A 17,930-nucleotide genomic window follows, 5' to 3' on the forward strand; every position below is an offset into this window, starting at 1 on the left:
AAAAAAGATATGCAACAGGATCAGCAAGGGAAAATGACACAGGCAGAGTCTGGAGAAATCCATGTACTGGCTTCCTTATGCTCTCTCCCTCTGGTAAGTGGACATGGTGAGTTTCTCCAGCAGTGGAAATGCAATAACATGTGTGCAATGTTTCTACTCAGGGAAGGACACTAAAGCCTCTGGTGCCCAAGGTTTTTAAGGGGTTTGGTCACGTAGTACACTCTGCCTAGCAGCTATGAAAATTCCAGGCTCCCAGAAGGAAAGCAAGTTGCTCAGCATGAAACACACTGTCAAGGTACAGTGAACTACACCTAAACTACAGTACTTGAGTACCAAGTTCCCAGATGCCAGCAAAGGGCCAACCTTGTAAGCAGGCCTTTCTAAATATAGCAGTCTCAGTGCTACTATGTTAAATCTTTCTGCACAGCCTCTTAGTTGTCCTGCCTGCTGGTCACAGCTCACTGACCCATCTGTTAGTCTATCAAGGGGGACTCTGAGCATGTACCATGCAGGCTGTACCCAAGGAGCCTAGAGGCTGCTGCTTTTGCTATAAGGGAGTAGGATGGGGCTAATCAGGCAGGGGGAGCCACCTTCTACTCCAGTTCCACAGGCACCACTCCCTGCCCTCCCCCTGGAAAACACAAATGGGGATATCTTAATGGAGGATACCCAAATTCCCCCCCAAACTGGAGACTCTCAGCCCCACAATATACACACCTGCCTTGGTGTGAGTGCCAGAGAGGGAAAGGCCCTGACTGGAGCCACACAGCAGCCATAGGCTCCCCTCTATCAGCAGCGCCCAGCTACAATGCCCCCTGAGCGCTACGTACCCCTGCCAGTTACCTCACTCTGGACCATTTGGCACAACCTCCCTCCCTTTTTCCCATCACACTTTGGCCTTTGTCAGCCATCTTGAAGGAAGAGGAGAGAAGGGGAGGGGAGGGGGGAGATCAGGTCCAGTAGCCCAAGGTTTGGATGACCAAACAGCTCAGCAACTTTGGATACGCCTCATGGTTAGCATATTATTCTTTTAAGGCAGAGACTTCAACAACCCCTACTACTTCCATGTCTCTCCAAGCCTTCACGGAAGGGGTAGGTAACGCCATGGCTGTAATGACACAGTGCCTGGGCTTCTATTCTCAAACTCCGTGCAGGGCATGCAATGCCCAGCTTCTGACTCCACTGGTCTAGGTTCCAGCTGTAGTCAGTTCCCTGTGTTCCCAGGAGTTGCCACAATACTGAGTTTTGAACTGAGTCCCATCAGTTAGGAAGAGCCCCAGGCCCTACACTGACTTCTGGAAAGCTGTCTATCTTTCATTTTGGTATCTGTATGACACACGACCCTATCAGAAATGTGCATATCTGTCTCCCCACAAGCCTGAGTCAAAGACCTCCAGCGATTTGCCCCAGAGAAAGGCAAGCAGTGTTAGGGAATATGCCGGTTACAGATGCTGAAGCACTGCAGACAAGGATCCTTGACTAGAGTCTCAGTCTGCTGATGACTACTGCTCCCTTGTGACCACTCAAGTTTCTCCAGCTCCAGGAAACCTCCCTAACGCATACTCCAACGCCACAGGCAGAGGTGTAACTCCCTCTTCTGTCCAATCTCTTCTCAGTCACACCACACTACATGTTTATATGTTTATCCATCTGTCTCCCTTCTAGATTGTGAGTTTATTCAAGCAGCTGGAGAGCATAATAGGATATGCAGGTAAATGAAGAGTCATACCATGCTTCTGGACAGGGTGAATTATACTGCACGTCAATCAATTCCTTCCAAATTAAATAAACTCAATGCAATGCTAATCAAGATAATTCTAAAATTATTTTGGGGGCCGGGGGTGGGAAGGGACAGACTGGGACTTCAAAATTTGTAGATACTGACAGGCATATGTAAAATAGATAAACAAGATTATACTGTATAGCACAGGGAAATATAGATAAGATCTTGTGATAGCTCATAGGAAAAAACCTGACAATGAATATATGTATGTTCATGTATAATTGAAAAATTGTGCTCTACACTGGAATTTGACACAATACTGTAAAATGACTATGACTCAATAAAAAATGTTAAAAAAAAGAAAAAAAAACAAAATTCTTTTAAAGAAAATACATAAGAACAGCCAAGAAAATTATGAAAATAAAGACTAAAAAGGAAGACTTGTCTTCTAAAATATGACAACACATTTTTAAGCCATAGTAAATAAAACTGCTTTAGTATTAGTGCAGCACTAGATAGAGTACTGGAACAGAAAAGCAAGAAGGGGATCCATACACTGAGCTCCTCTCGATATTTTTTAGGAGACAGGAAGTTAAACGGAAACTCTGACGCTGAGATTATGCCAATTTGTCCTCATCAATCTATAAAGGCTGGAACAGAAAGAAGAAAGTTCCCAGACATAACTCCACGTCCTTACATGAAGGACTTAGAGTCTTTTCCTGACTTCTCAATCTCCTGTTTTCTCCAGGACTCCTCTAGCTACCTGTCCCTGCCAGTGCTTAGTACAATTCTTCAGGCATTTTTGTAATTCTAGCAATGAGGGTAAAGCAGGCCCTTGGAGCGGGCTGTGTTATTTCCAAATATTTGCTTCCCTTTTCTGCAAAACAGTTATACTTTCCCATCTGCTGACATCAGGCAAATACATGTGACCCGCCTCAGGCAGTGAAATGTGAGTGGAAATGACATGTCTGTCTTCCAAACAGCAACTTTAAGAGCCACTGTGTGGTTTCATCTCTCTTGCTCTCCTCCCTTTGTCACAGCACTCTTTGCCCCACATAGGGTCTGCTCTTTCACCCTTGGTCATGGACTGAAAGGACATGAAGTAGAGCCAAAGCTAACCCACTAAGAGTTAGACAGGATTCCGGTTAGGTTGCTGTTGTTAGATAGCCATTGAGATTTGAGGTCATTTGTAACTGCAGCATAACTGAGCCTACAAAGCTCTTCTCCTTCCAGAACTACTAGCAGCAGTAGCTAACACTGATTAAGCAGGTACCATGTACCAGGCACCATGCTAAGTCCACTGTTTCATTAAAGTTCACGACAAAGCCATGATGTGAATACTGCCACTACCTCCATCTCATAAAAAAAGGGAACCGAGAACTGGGAGATTAGGTCATTGGCTCACAGGATTGTATCACTTCCAAGTGGCAGCACCAAGCCTCTGGCTTCAGAGCAGCTTCATCAACCTCTGCCTCAATAAATGCCTTTGGAGCCAATGGCTGAATGAAAAAGCAGAGTGATCAGACATCTAGAATCCACATAGAAGAAGCCACCCTTTTCAGAGTGACATAGAGAAAAGGATCACTATCTGACTGATAAGCTGGATTATGCTCTGGTAACAAATGACCTCCAAAAATCAAAGTAATTAAAAGCAATTAGGGCTCCCCCGCTCCCTCATAACAGGTCGATCACAGGTTGGTCATATCTACAATTCAGACTGCAGAGGAAGAAAAATGGAAGGATGAGTGAATGGATGGATAGATGTGTGGAAGGAAGGAAGGACAATTTAATCATAGTATGTGGCAAAGATGGCATCCCAAATCAGTGAGGAAACAATGCCTCTTTAATAACTGGTGGGAGCAAACTATGATCTACATGGCAGTTCAGTATCTATTAAAATTGCAAACATGGCTTCTAAAACCATTAGAATCTCCTTCACCTTGGTTAAAAAAGAAAACATGAGTCTCGGCAGACTTCTCACTGTGAGAGATGCCTGCTCCTTCAATCTCCTCCCCTCAAATCACCATATGTCCTCACCTTTCTCTTTCCAGCACAACCCACCCCAGGGAGGCTCGAGGTGGCTAGGGGAAAGAGGTTGAGAAAAAGCCATTCTGCAAGAAATTCCAACAGAAATATGCAATATAGTCGACAGAATTACAGACCCCTCAGTGAAGACAGAATAAGAATGCCTTCCAGACACAGCAGGCTCCTCCAGGAAGCATTCTCCAAGAGGCGCGGAAGGCTCTGCCAGATGCATACAGACCCCCTTTCTCGCAGGGCGGTGCTATCCAAGAGCAATATAGTGAGAGCCACAGTGCCAAACACATACATAATTTAAAATTTCCTAGTAGCCAACTTAAATCGTTTTTTAAAAAGAGGAATTAATTGTATTAAAATTTAATCCAGCATATCTAAAATATTATCTTTTCAACCCATACTCAATATGAAAAGGTTAGCGATAGTTTATATTCTTCTTTTATATTTTTCCAGCCATCTCTTCGAAATCAGGTATGTATTTGACACTTACAGCACATCTCAAAAAGACGTTAAATTTTCAAGGGTTAAAGGGAAATGTCTCGGCAAAACAATAAACTTGTGTCTGATGGGAAAATGTTTTAGACTTCATTATTTAGTTACAAATTAATTAAAAGTAAGTAAATTTAAGAATGTAGTTCCTCAGTAGCACTAGCAACAACTCAAGCGCTCAAGTGTCACTTGTGGCCATCGGCTGCTGGAGTGGACAGCGCAGATGGGACCCCTCAGCGGGAGGCGGGGCGGGGAAACTTGGGGAGGCGGCTGTAAACCACATGGACAGCGTACTGGACACCATGGGAGGAAACCCCGCCAGATCCACAGGGAAGGCGAGCAGTCGGGAGGGGTGCCCAGCGCCCCCACAACGCGCACCCTTCATTCCCACGCAACCTGAGGGACCGGCCTCAAGCTCGGGTACCTCCCACGCCAGCCCGGCGCTGGAGGTCGCAGCGCAGGGGAGGGGAGGCGTTCACCCTCTTCCCGCCCTGGCACTGCCCCACTCACCGTCCGCGGCCGAGCCCAGGAGCTGCTCCCGCGGGGCCCACCTTGCGCCTGGGTAGGTGAGGTAGCGGCGGTAACTGCAGCCGCGACAACGTCAGGTCTGTGCCTCTGCAGGAAGTGCGTCACTGGCGAGCGCGCAGCCTGCCGGGAAGCGTAGTCTGGAGACAGAATGCGAGTAGTGCCGGAAGGAGAGTCTGAGTACGGTCTCATTGACCTGCTCCTTTCTCCTCGGGCACGTTTTTTGTTTTTACCACGGGTACCCATAAGCAAAATATAGTGTTGGTTCCATGCTTTTAAGCATTACATAAATAAGTGGGAGGGTATAGCTCAGTGGTAGAGCGCATGCGTATCATGCAAAGTGTCCTAGGCTCAATTCCCAGTCCCTCCATCCAATAAATAAATAAATATTACATAAATAGCCTTATAACGTAGGTACTAGCTCATTTTGCACAGTTTCTATGATGATATGCAGTAATCCATCCACTTGTGTTCACCGCTGTATGGTATCTATTGTAGAAATAGACCAATATTCCAATTGGGTATTACCTTGTCTTCTTGCGCACCCGTAGAGTTTCTCTAGGGCAGCGGTTCACAAACTTCTTGTTGTAATAACCCTTGTACATTCTTAAACGTTTATTTTTTTCCAGTGTCATTGAGATATAATTGACATACAGCACTGTTTAAGTGCTTTAGGTGTACAGCATAACTGTTTGACTTACGTATATTGTGAAATGATTAACACAATAACTTTAGTTAACATCTATCATCTCATACAGATACCAAAAGAAAAAAAAAAGTGTTTTCCTTGTGATGAGAACACTTAGGATCTACTCTCTTAACAACTTTGAAATGTACCATACAGCACTGTTAACTGTAGCCATCATTCATTATTTATCCTATAACTGAAAGTTTGTACCTTTTGAGCACCTTCGTCCAATCCCTGCCCCAACTGTGGGAACCGCATATCTGATCTCATTTTCTATGAGTTTGGCGAGGTTTTTTGTTTTTTGTTTTTCATATTCCATATACAAATGAAATCATACAGTATTTGTCTTTCTCTGTGACTTATTTCACTCAGCATAATTATATATATATATAGTCTTCTTTATCCAGTCATCCATAGATGAACACATAGGTTATTTCCAGGTCTTGGTTACTGTAAATAACTCTGCTATGAATATGTGGGTGCAGATATCTCTTCTATATAATCTTTATTTTTCTTTTGTATATATTCCCAGAAGTGGGGTTACTGGATCCATGGTATGGTAGTTCTATTTTTAATTTTTTGAGAATCCTCCATATTGTTTTCCATAGTGACTGTGCCAATTTACAATTTCACCAACAGTGCACAAAGGTTCCCTTTTCTCCACATCCTTGCCAGCTTTTGGTATCTCTTGTCCTTTTGAGGATAGCCATGCTAACAGACATGGGGTGATATCAGACTGTACTTTTGATTTGCACTTCTCTAATATTTAGAGATGTTGAGCACCTTTCCATGTACCTGTTGGCCATTCATACATCTTCTTAGGAAAGAATGTCTATTGAGGTCCTATGTCCATTTTTTTAAATTGGATTATTGAGGGGGGGAGTGTTTGTTATTGAGTGGTATGAATTTTTTATATATTTTGGATATTAACCTTTTATCAGCTCTATACTAGGCAAATATTTTTCCTATTCCATAGATTGTCTTTTCATTTTGTTGATTGTTACTTTTGCACTGCAGAAGCATTTTAGTTTGATGTAGTCCCACTTGTTTATTTTTTTATTTTGTTGCCTGTGATTTAGGTGTCATATCCAAAATATCATTGCTGAAATGCATGTCAAGGAGCTTTTTTCCCCTATGTAGTCTTCTAGGAGTTTTATGGTTCTTGGGCTTACATTTAAGTCTTTAATTCATTTCAAGTTAATTTTTGCAACTAGTGTAACACAGAGGCTTAATTTCACTTAAAATTATTGACAACCCCAAAGAGCTTTTTTTAACGTGAACTAAATTGATTTCTATTTATTGTACTAGATATTTCAATGAAGAAATTTTTGATATTGATATATTAATTCATTTAAAAAATAACAAACTGATTACTTATAAACATAAATTATATATTTTAATGAAAATATTTGTGTTTCCTTTAAAAAAACTAGTGACAAAAGAAGCATTGTTTTACATGTTTGCAAATTTATTTAATGTTTTACAAATTTGCAAATCTCTTTAATGGGAGAAGCTGAATTCCCTATCTGCTTCTGTATCTAATCTGTTGGGATATCTGTCAAGCACAAGACCAGAGGAGAGTTCTGATAGATTTCACAGATTAAATAACAATGAATCATTGTTTGATTCTGCCAGTTTATTAGTTATGTAGACAGAAAAAAGAAAAGTAGTGAAAGGTGCCAATCCCCAAGGCCCTTATACAATGTGACACCAGAATAAAAGGGACCAGATGATTCATCACAAATAATAGGGGACACACTTTTGCTGAGGAGCCAGTTCTACACTTCAATTGAACAGTTTTATACTTTACAACTGTACCCTGAGGAGGCCAGGGCAGAAAGCCCTATACATCATCAAAATTCTCCTAAGAGATGCGAGATGAATGGGAGATGGCATTAGAGCAATTGCTTCTCACAAGCCTCCCAAGCTTTCAGGTTCCGAGATCACAAGACTCTGATTTGCTGCAGTTCAAGCCTTGCTTGCAGGGCTATATGCCTATATGCAAGGTCACGAGGGTAGAGCCATTGCCCTACAGGTCTACACCCCTACTTACATATATCCAACTAAGGATTCTTACTACAAACATAGCCACCCCATCAGACTTTAATTAATTGTGCTGATAGAGGTTTGGATCAAAACTGTCCTAAATGTTTTAGGCAACATCAGATGAGTGTGACCATGACTATGAATCCCTGTAGAATGATCAGACCCATTTGGAATAGCAACGAGCAGGCTACCCATCTAGAACCAAATCAGTTAAGTTGGCAACTGCATATGCTCCATCTCAAAAGCCAGCAGGAAGAATAGGGCAATGCCACTCTTTACCTCTTCATCTGTTAGTCAGCATTCACAGGCTGAGAACAGAGGGGACATAACCCCGCAGGCATCTCCTGGAAAGGCTGGGAAGGAGGTTGTGAAGGGGGCACCTGGGGGCCGTCAGCATTCATGTCCCACACTGCAAACAGCTGGGGGACTGGGCACCGCCCAGTGAGTAGGATCTGGGCAGGGCTCTCACAGCACCTACTCCGCCCAGGGACCAGCATCCCCCTGGGCACTTCAGAACCAATGGGGTCAAAACTGAACTGTCACCTCCCCCCATGCTCATCTCATACCTACACTAGGATGCTGAGCAGCCCCTGACCCCACTCTCAGGAAGCCCCCCATTGTCCACCTGTCAGAGAATCAACCTGCCTCATCCTCTCTGCACTGACTGCATCCCAGTCAGCCCGACTCTGTCAGCCTCTGGGACAACCTTACTTCCATTGTATCTTCCCTTTGGCCACTGCCCTGGGGGTAAGGGTCCTTGCTGAAGTCCCTCAAAATTCACTCCACCTGAATACACACACACACACACACACACACACACACACACACACACACTGAAGCCAAGGTGATGGCTAAGATGGACAAGGATAGCCTCTCTCAGTACTAAAATCATCACTCCATCATTGGCTCCCTATTGGACTTCAGGACCTTGGTCTGTCTATCTCTCCACTCCCACCATGACCCTACCCCACCCATGCCCATGTAAAGCACTGAGCAGAGTGTCATTCCCCACTCCTACCATGCCAGTTGCTGTGCTTGGCCTAAGCAATTTTCACATCAAAACACCCTCCGTTCCCCCATACTGGGCTCAGGTCCCCTCTATTACACATCCATCACACTGTGGGCATCACTCCCCAGTAGAACTCACCATCCAGAAGTTTACTGTCAAGGAGAATTGACAAGCCAGAGTGTGATGGCTCTTGCTCAGTGCCATTCATGAAAGGGCCTAATACTTGTTCGCTGAGGGGTAAGAGGTCTAACAGTCGAACAAAATATACTGTCACAGTCAGTCACTTTAGAAGGATCTGACAAGGTCTCCAGACATCCCAGCCAGGAAAAATTACAGCTCCCTGCTCACAGATTGAGGCGGAAACAATGAAAATGTCCATTCCTTTAGACTATAACACACCATGTATGCACGTAGAAGACCTGGTCCATGGCAAGGGAATTCTGAATAACACCCAAGTAAATTATGAAAGCACAAAGCACGGCTGAGGATAAGAAGGGTTGCCATGAAAGGAGGATAGGCAACCTTGGGAGGAAATGGAAACAGATGAGATCAGCACAGCCCATATCATCCTGATGAGTGAGCCCTTTCTCAGGCTGGACAGTGATGGACCAGCTGTGATGAGCCTGACGTGGAGTATCTTATGATTTCCATGTAGTAAATTCTTCCAACAAGGCTAATTCCAAGCAACTAAGAATTCAGTGACCAGCTCAGAAAATCCTGAAATTTTAACAAGTAGCTCTGGCAGGCTTGTATGCTGTGGCAGAGACACGACACAGTCCCGAGATTTCCTCTGTGAGGTTTCCTCCTTCAACCTGGGGTGACATAGAGTGAGACGCATGAATTCATCTAACCTGCCTGAAATTAGCCCCACCTGCTCACCAAGAACAGACAAGCCTGACAGATTACAGAGCACATACTCTGCGCGGTCCTGCCCCCTGTCCTTCTCAGACACAGGGCTCTGTGTGTTGGTGCAGGTCGGCCCAGGAGCAGAGCTCAGGCCAGCATTCAAGAGGAAGCAGGTGCTCTGGGAGGCGATTCCTTTGAAGCACCAGCAGAAAAATAGAGAAGTGAGACCGGGCAGAATCGACATCAGAAGAGGACAAGTCAATAGACAGGTCACTGAAGCGGGGACAGGGGCTCCACCCAGCTGGGGACCTCAGGGAGGGGGGACACATCTGGGAGTGGGCCCCCCAAGGAATGAGGAACAGAAGAGACGTTTCCACCAATGAGGGAAAAGTCCCAGCGATGGTTGGTTGAGGCTGCTCCCGGGACTGCCGCCTCCCCCGTGATTCCAGTCTGCCCCCCAGCAAAGGTCAGCTACAGAGTGGGGAGTGGGCAGGACAGGGACAGTGTCTGAAACCCCCAGGCAAACAGACATGTGGCCTGTGTGTCACTGTGTGTGTCTCTCACTCAGGCAGAGCCCTTCACCCCGATGAGCAGGAGGTTTGCTTCTAATGGTGCCAATTGTGGTACCATTGGATCCCTGAACACAAGCCCACACCTGAAATCTGAGACCCCGCAGGAGAAAGACTGAATTGTCTCAATGCCCAGAGCAAAAGCCAGGAAGGGTGGGCTCTTGCAGAGTTCAGATTGTGAGGGAAGTGGAACAACCTGGACATTGTACCTGCAGGCTGACCCTAGAGCCCGCCAGCAGGAAACTGAGCTGTGTCTCCCTGAGTGATTAACAAGCAACCTGGTCCTCCTGGACTGTCACCTCCATACCAGCAGGAACAGCATCCCCAGCAGCACTGCACACAGACTAGGTCTCCTTAAGCCCCTACTGGGTGGAGGAGGAGGAGGGCAGGGGAGTGTGAAGGGCATGGGGTTCCTGGGAATGGAGCCCTGTCCTGTCCCTCCCGGCCCTGCTGCCTCCCCCCGACATCCTGGAAGGAACAGCTGCCACACCCATCTCTGCGTTCACGGAAGTGACCACATTCACAGACACACACACGCAAACACACCCACACACAACCTCGGCCTCCCAGCGTTTAGGACCTGGTGACAGTAAGTGGGAGATACCGGAGGAAGTTGTTTTCAGAACAATTTATTTCAGAATCTGAAACTCTGACCCAGAATAAAAAAGACCCTTAGGACTTCCGGGGGCTCACAATTCAGCAGAGTCCTCTGATGGGCAAGGTATCAGCCAATCCTTCACCGTCGTCTTCTAACAAACGGCCGCGGAAATGGAAATGGTGGTATTGGCGGGATTGGTGGGAAAGGGGGAAATGGGAAGGGTCCAGGTGGGAATGGTGGTGGAAAAAATCCCCTTACACTCTGGAGCTGTGAAGCAGGAAGAAACAGGCTTCTTGTCAGTACTGATCCAGAATCAAAATGATTCAGGTCCCTTTCTACACATCCTACTCCTGAGCCACTCCTGGAGGCTTGGGTCCCATTCACTCTGTGGCTATAACTTTGGAGCATGTGGTTGAATCCCTACTCCCATAGACAGATGAGAAAACCAGGACACAGAGATGCCAAGGCCTCCCCGGATCACTGGCCACCACAGCTGGACAGAAGCAGAAGCAGAAATCCCATTACTGTAGTCAGTGCCTCTCAAACTTCAGCACAGTCAGAATCCCCAGGAAGGCTTCTTAAAATACAAATTTCTGGGACACACCCCAACTTTGTCTCAGTAGGTCTGAATGTCATCTAAGAAGCTGCCTTTCCAATAGTTCCCAGGTGAGAATGCCACTTAGAGAACAAACCACTGCTCTAAGGGATAGCAGAGCCCAGGCTGGAGACTTGGGCTCAGGTGAGGGGGGAGCCAGGGTAGGAAGCCCTGAATGAACAAGAACAAAACTGGTCCAAATGATGTTCCACACCTCTCCCCAGAGCAGCTCAAAACAAGAAGGGCCACTCACCTTATTACAACTGATGTCTATTTGGTCCTTGACCTGGTCCAGAGTGACTGTCCCCAAACACTGTTTCACCACCTGGAAGGGGAACCTCCAGTTCAGACTGGAATCCCTGAGCCATAAACACACAGCCTCATCCCAGGGGCTGCTAACCACCCTCCGAAGCCTCTTGTTCGGGTCCTTGGGAGGCATCCGCCAGCGTTCTCAGCTCCCAGCCTCACCCCTTTCTCCTTGAAGTCACACTGCTCCGGTGGCAGCTGTGTCCTCCTGGGACACACGGTCTCCTTCACCGTGAAGCTCACAGGCTTCGGGGCGTCTGGGTCCTCGTCCTGCTCAAGGATCGAAGTGGGGAGACTGGCTCAGGCTCATGCTTCCTTGGGTGACCTGTGTCCCTGCCCCGCAGCAGAACAGCCCTCTTGAAAGCCCATCCCATGTGCCTCGCCCTGGGCTGCGGGCTGGGTGTAGAGGGGAGGAGGACACAGCCTGGTCCTGGGCTCCCAGGCACACAGGGAGCAGGAGGGGACCTCAGACCCCATCTCATGAGAAGCACATCCCCCTTTGAGGGGCTGAGGGAAGTCAGGGGCACCTGCAGGGAAAGACCTTGTCACTGGAATCTCCAGGCTGAGCACACCCCTTCTCTGGTGGGGAGACAATGGCATGCACAGGGGATTGGAAGCAGGGAAGTCACATCCCAGAGCCAGTGACCCCAGCGTATCCCTGGAGCCCCCCAGGAGTCCCTGGTGCCTGAGAGGGCTGTCAGGGCTCTGTTCCCACAGCAGAGATGCCAGGCAGAAGGCTCTCACAAGGGGAGGGGACCCAGCTCTGGGAGGATGTCTGTGAGAGGTGGGATCCCACCTAGAGGGAGAGGTACAGCGCAAGCAAAGGGAGGGACAGTGTGGCCAAGCCTAGCGGGAGACGCCTCCCTCCCCAGCCCCTCCCCGACTCACAGCCTTGGGCGGCAGGTCCAGCTCCAGGAGGCGGTAGAGATTGGGGTCTGAGGACTGCTCATTGAGGCGATCCACAGCTCGAAGCACCGCCTCCCTATAGCTCAGGGCCTGGGCGCTGGCCCAAGGCACCGCTAGTCCCAGCAGCAGTAGCCACAGTGGCCAGCGGCCCACGGAGAGGCTGGCCCTCTGGGTCTCCATGGTCCCCGAGTCTGCCTCCTCCCAGCCCACAGGACCCTCCTTTATGCTCAGCCTGGGCCTGATGCAATAGCTCAAGCAGGAGCCTTCCCCACCTGCCCCATCCCTGCCCCCGGCCAGGGTGTGAGCTGGACTTGCCTCAGGCCCCGCTCTTGCCTCAGGGGATTGCTGGGCAGTGGGTGAGGTCTGCCTCCTGTGCAAGGTGAAGAAATGGTTTCTCCATCTCCCTCACAGCATCTCGGCCTCTCCTGGGCCCCATGGGACAGTTTCATGAGCAGGGTTGCTCCAGAGGGTTGAGTCCTCCAGGAGACGGAGGGAGCAGGCTGTGTCCTAAACCCTCTCGGCCTCCTCACTGTGACCTCCTGAGAATCAAGCTGAAGGAGTGTATTCACCACACAACCTCCATCTCTACACACCGCCTGGCACCCAGTAGGCATCTAGTTAAAGTTCGATGAATGGATGACAGCACCACCTCCAACCAAAGCCTGATGCAGTCAGCCAGCACCTGGGCAGACAGTCAAGAACCCTCCATCCTGCTCTCTAGACTCAGCCCTCAGCCAGTGAGGGGCTGCGCTCCATCTGTCACCTCTCCTGGATTCTTCTCCACTGCCTTTCTCAACCTAAAAATGTCTTGTCCTGAAGACTTAAACAGATATTTCCCCAATGAAGACATACAGATGGCCAATAGTCACGTGCAAAGATTCTCAATATGGCTAATTATCAGATAAATGCAAATCAAAGCTACAGCAAGGTATCAGCTCATACTGGTCAGAATGGCCATTATTAAAATGCTGGAGAGGGTCTAGGGAAAAGGGAACCCTCCTACATTGTTGATGGGAGTGTAATTTTGTGAAACTGTGATTGAAAACAGTGGAGACCTTTAAAAACTAAAGATAGACTCACTGTATAATCCAGCAACCCTGGGCATATATCCAGAGGAAACTCTAATTCGAAAAGATACCTGCACCCCAATGTTCATAGCAGCACTGTTTACAATAGCCACGACATGGAAACAGCCTAAATGTCCATCGACTGGATAAAGAGGCTGTCGTATTTATATACAGTGGAATACTACTCAGCCATAAGAAAGAATAAAATAATGCCTTTTGCAGCGACATGGATGGACCCAGACATTATCATACTAAGTGAATAAGCCAGGAAGAGAAAGACAAAAACTACATGATATCACTCATATGTGGACTTTTTAAACGACACAAATGAACTTATTTACAAAACAGAAACACACTCACAGACATAGACAACAAACTTATGGCTACCAGGAGTGGGAAAGGGGTGGGGAGGGATAAACTGGGAGTTCAGGATTAGCAGATGCTACTATATGTAAAATAGACACACAAGGTCCTACTGTATAGCACAGAGAACTATATTGACTATCCTGTAAAAACCTGTACTGAAGAAGAATATGAAAAGAAATACATACATGTATAACTGAATCACTATGCTGTATGCCAGAAACTAACACAACGCTGTAACTCAACAATACTTCAATAAAAAAAATGAATAAAAATGTCGTGTCCCCAGACCCCACTATCTTGTCCTGCTGTCCTGCCTCCCAAAACCAAGCCCGAGATTCCCCACAACCAAGCCTGAGATCGGATCACCCGCATCGTGACCCCAATGTGTTTTCTCTCACACTCAAGGCCCTATAAGCTGGCCAGCCGTCGCTGGATCCAAAACCCATGCTGACGCGCTGTCTTTATTTACACAGGCTCTGGGCTTCCCTCTGTCCTCCCGCAACCGCCTCCTGCCCCATTCTCTGCTGGTGTCGCTCTCCTGAGTCCCCTCCTGCCACCTTGTTTCCTCTTTTTTCTCCGTCTCCTCCCAGGACCCTCTTCGTAATACACAGGGCTTGCACAGGTGCACCCAGATGGCTTCTCCTCGCAGTCCTCACACATTCCTGGGCACATCCCTTCCTCAGATACCAGTTACCAGGGACACACATCACTGGTCTGTGTCTCTGAGTCAAGACTCCTGTGAACACCCCTGGCTGTCCGCACAGGGCTGTCTGGGGCTGTCGGCTGGGAGCCCCCACGGGAGCCCTGAGCTGGCAGCCTGGGAGCCCCCACTGGCTCCTTCTTCCTCTGAGGGCCCTCCCTGTCCCCCCGTCACCCCTGCCCTGTCCTGCCACCACCCCCTCTCCTCTGAAGTGTAGTGACAACCTCCAGACTCCACCGTCTCTGGTTCCAGGCTCTTCTAGAAATCAATTCTCCTTCCACATTGTGTCTGGGGGCTCCATCAAATTGCCGATTTGGCCATTTTACCCCCTGCCTTCAGCAGCTCACACACCTCCTCCCGGCATCAGGGTCTGAACCTTGATGCTTCCCATGGTCCTCACTCGCTGCCCTGCATGCTCAGGTCAGGCTGCCACGTGCACCCCGACCTCTCAGGCCTGTCTCGAGCTCTTTCCCTTCCTCCCGACTCTGCACCTGATCCCTCTGCTTGCTGTGACCTTCCACCATGTGAAGCCTTGTCTGACCTTCAACCAGAGAAACAGCAACTCCTATCTTGGCTCCCATAGCCTCAGGAAGTCTGTTCTGACTTGTCCCCAAGTGACCCCTTCTCCAGGGCTCTGAGGTGGCCAGTGTGGGAGGACAAGGGAGCTCAGCTGGGAGAATGAATGAGCCAATGTGTTACAGTGGCCCAGAGACCATGACACAAGTTCTAATGCAGTCTCCCATGGAATGACTGGGGTACCAATTGGCCTCAGGTGACCTGTGGGATTCTCGGTGTTTGGCTGGGGCAAGTCAGAAGGCGATAGTCTGGACAGATGGCCCTGGTTGCACTCTCAGCCATGGAGAAGGAAGGAGAGAGGGGCTTCTGTGCAACCTGGTAACACAGTCCAGGTGTTGCCCCAGTGGCCTCTTGGTCAAGCTGTATCATTTTCCCAAGTCAGAGTTGGAAAAGGAGGTGATTACAGGAGAAAATAACTAGCAATAGCCACGGTGACCAGGTATCAGGTCCCCCTGAAATCCTCCCTGTGCTTTCCTGCCTCTGCACCTTTGTGTTTCCTAAACCTTAGGACTGAGGTCCCCTTCCCCATCCTTCCATGGGGACAGGTGGCTGATCAAGGATGAGGTCTGATAAAGGAGTCAACCCACGGAAAGAAGTTGGGACCAAAGAGACCAGGATTGATGGTCCAGAAACAGCATCTCTTATTATCAACAGGGCAGAAAGCGGCCCCCGAGGGCTCGATGGGTCCTTAGACTCTGGAGTCCAGCAGACATGTGTCTGATCATTGGTTGGCCTCTTATCAGCTGTGACTTCTTTGGGAAAACTCTGCCCTGGTGGGAACTCGCAGCAGCAATGAGTGGGAGCCCAGCTCTCATTGTCTCAGACACAACTGAGAAGCCCACACGGGGAGCGGGAGGGTGAGCTGTAGACAGGCGCATCTGGGCACTGCCTCCATTTCCTGCATTCCCTGGCTGAGTTCTTGCTTAGACAGCGAGAGGAGCAGGGTGAGAGGGAAGGGGGTCTAAGGAGCCGGGTCAGGACTGGGAGGGTCTCCAAGGTCACAGTAGCTGTGCCTCGAGATGGTCAGGCTAGGCCTTGGGTTCTCTCCTAACGTTCCCCCCAACCCAACAGAGGACACCCCAGCCAAGAGGTGGGAGCAGACGGTCCTGCTGGAGCTGGTAAGAGTGTGTTTCCACCGCCTGGCACCCTACGTGGGTTCCCTCCTTTCCCATCCCCCTCTATTTCCCATCCCAGTCTGGTTGAGGCAGACATCCCATCCTGCAGTTAAAACCCCCAACTGGAAAAAGCACAGTCTCACCTGTGTTTAGACACTTCCTTATCCCAGCCCCAAGCCCTGGACTTCAAAATGGTACAAGAGAAGGAGCCAGGGTCAGGGCTGAGCGACCTGTCCTCTGGTCCTGCCTTCTGCCCAACCTGGGGAGCACATACGTGACCTTAAACCAGACCTTCACCAACTGCACCTCTTTCTCCTGGTTTGTAAAATGGGAGATTTCTTACACATGCATGGGAGGCCCTCTTCTCCTCCATAGAGAAACTCCTCCCATACGAACTTGGACATGAGGATCAGAGTCCCAGTCTCTACAGAGCCTTCCAGACTCCTGGGGGAAAGAGGGACAGCAGCCATCCACTCCATAGCCACCCCCAGGACATGCTCACATGGAGAGCCTGCCACAGCACAGGCCATTGTCGGCGTCCCCCTGAAGTCCCACTTGTCGGGAGCCTCACTCACGTGCATGGGGAGGAAGAAACCATGGTGCTTCCTTGTATCTTTGTTGGGCCGAGTTGGGGAACTAGAAACCCTTGAGACACGTATTGGTGCGAATGCTATGTCCACCATATGGACTACAGTGCAGCCGTTTCAAAAAATGAGCTGGCAACTACCCAAATATCCTTCATAAGTAAAAGAATAAGCGTATTCTGGTATATTTATACAGCGGACTACAACTTAGCAACAAAATATGAACGAAGATAATTACACACAATAACACGGAGGATTCTCACAAACATGTTGCATGAAGAAATTACCTGAAAAGCGTATATACGGTATGGTTCTATTTTCTACACATTTCAAAATCTGGCATCACTGATCTGTGGCGTTCAAAGTCGGGGTCATGGTTAAGGGTAGAAGGGGGAGGAGACTTCTGGGTGCTGATTACACTTTGGCGTTCACATAGCAAGCACTCAGCAAGCTGTCCATTTATCAGTGGTGTGTTTTTCTTATGTAGTTGTAATATTTCAATTGAAGGTTTTAAAACTAGAAAGTTGCCAGATGTATCTTTAAGGGGAAAAGGCCAATTGCAAAATAAACGTACTAACTGATTCCATTTATGTAAACATCAGTCACCATAAAGCAAGACACGGTATCTTTATGTGCCTATATGTATATACATGTCTAGAAAAAACATCAGAACAGACACTCACACGATTGATGAATGGAGGTTGTTTCTAATGTGGAGATTGTGATGCGTGAGGCAGGAAAGCAAGTTGTCAAAAGGAGTGTATTTGTACTAGGATTGCTTGAATATTTTATAAGGAGGATATGTCCCTTAACAACGCTTACAATTAAAAAGAAGTGGGTGAGGAGGGAGGAGGAGCAGGAGGAGGAGGCACGATGGGTGTAGGACTCCGTGGGCCCAGGTGCTCTTCACAGTGTTGTCACTATGACAACCCCAGAAGCAGGTTTTGCCTTGGCGATGGGAAGGGTCCCAGAGCTGCTCTGAGAGCAGTTACCAAACTCAGTGAGATGGGGCTGGAGAGAGGAGGGCATCTCCCCTCCTCTCCATAGAAAATCTCTCCCCAGTGGACGTGACCTCCAAGCAGGGGATGCCTTGCTCAGCAGGGACAGTCACCGTTCATTTACCTATTTCAGGGCCAGTGAGGGCGAAAGTCCACACCTGTGGCCCCAGTTAGAACCACTAGGGAG

The 17,930-nt window shown here is 48.3% G+C and overlaps 1 protein-coding gene across 2 annotated transcripts; it reads right to left on the reverse strand.

The window, feature by feature from the left end:
* Window positions 1-10,635: 10,635 nt before the first annotated feature.
* Window positions 10,636-12,696, reverse strand: LOC135323348 (protegrin-2-like). 2 transcript variants are annotated; one of them, XM_064496572.1, is made up of 4 exons: window positions 12,320-12,696; window positions 11,594-11,701; window positions 11,379-11,450; window positions 10,636-10,797 (listed from the first exon to the last, which is right to left on the reverse strand). In XM_064496572.1, the coding sequence occupies exons 1-4, from the start codon at window positions 12,515-12,517 to the stop codon at window positions 10,669-10,671; spliced, it is 507 nt and encodes a 168-aa protein (XP_064352642.1). In that variant the 5' UTR covers window positions 12,518-12,696; the 3' UTR covers window positions 10,636-10,668. The 2 variants fall into 2 exon arrangements, with proteins under 2 accessions (XP_064352642.1, XP_064352641.1); XM_064496571.1 differs by having other exon boundaries at window positions 11,594-11,704.
* Window positions 12,697-17,930: the final 5,234 nt, after the last annotated feature.

The sequence above is a fragment of the Camelus dromedarius genome, chromosome 17 (assembly GCF_036321535.1).
Source record: "Camelus dromedarius isolate mCamDro1 chromosome 17, mCamDro1.pat, whole genome shotgun sequence".
In the NCBI taxonomy this organism is placed as follows: domain Eukaryota; kingdom Metazoa; phylum Chordata; class Mammalia; order Artiodactyla; family Camelidae; genus Camelus; species Camelus dromedarius.

Bases quoted from the DNA above. Each gene is read 5' to 3' on its own strand.
- LOC135323348 (XM_064496571.1), bottom strand. From the start codon at position 12,517: ATGGAGACCCAGAGGGCCAGCCTCTCCGTGGGCCGCTGGCCACTGTGG. The intron at 11,451-11,593 runs GTGAGGCTGGGA...TTCCCCTTCCAG, and splicing joins GTGACTTCAAGGAGAAAGGG to GTGGTGAAACAGTGTTTGGG. The intron at 10,798-11,378 runs GTGAGTGGCCCT...CCTGCTTCACAG, and splicing joins TAGACATCAGTTGTAATAAG to CTCCAGAGTGTAAGGGGATT.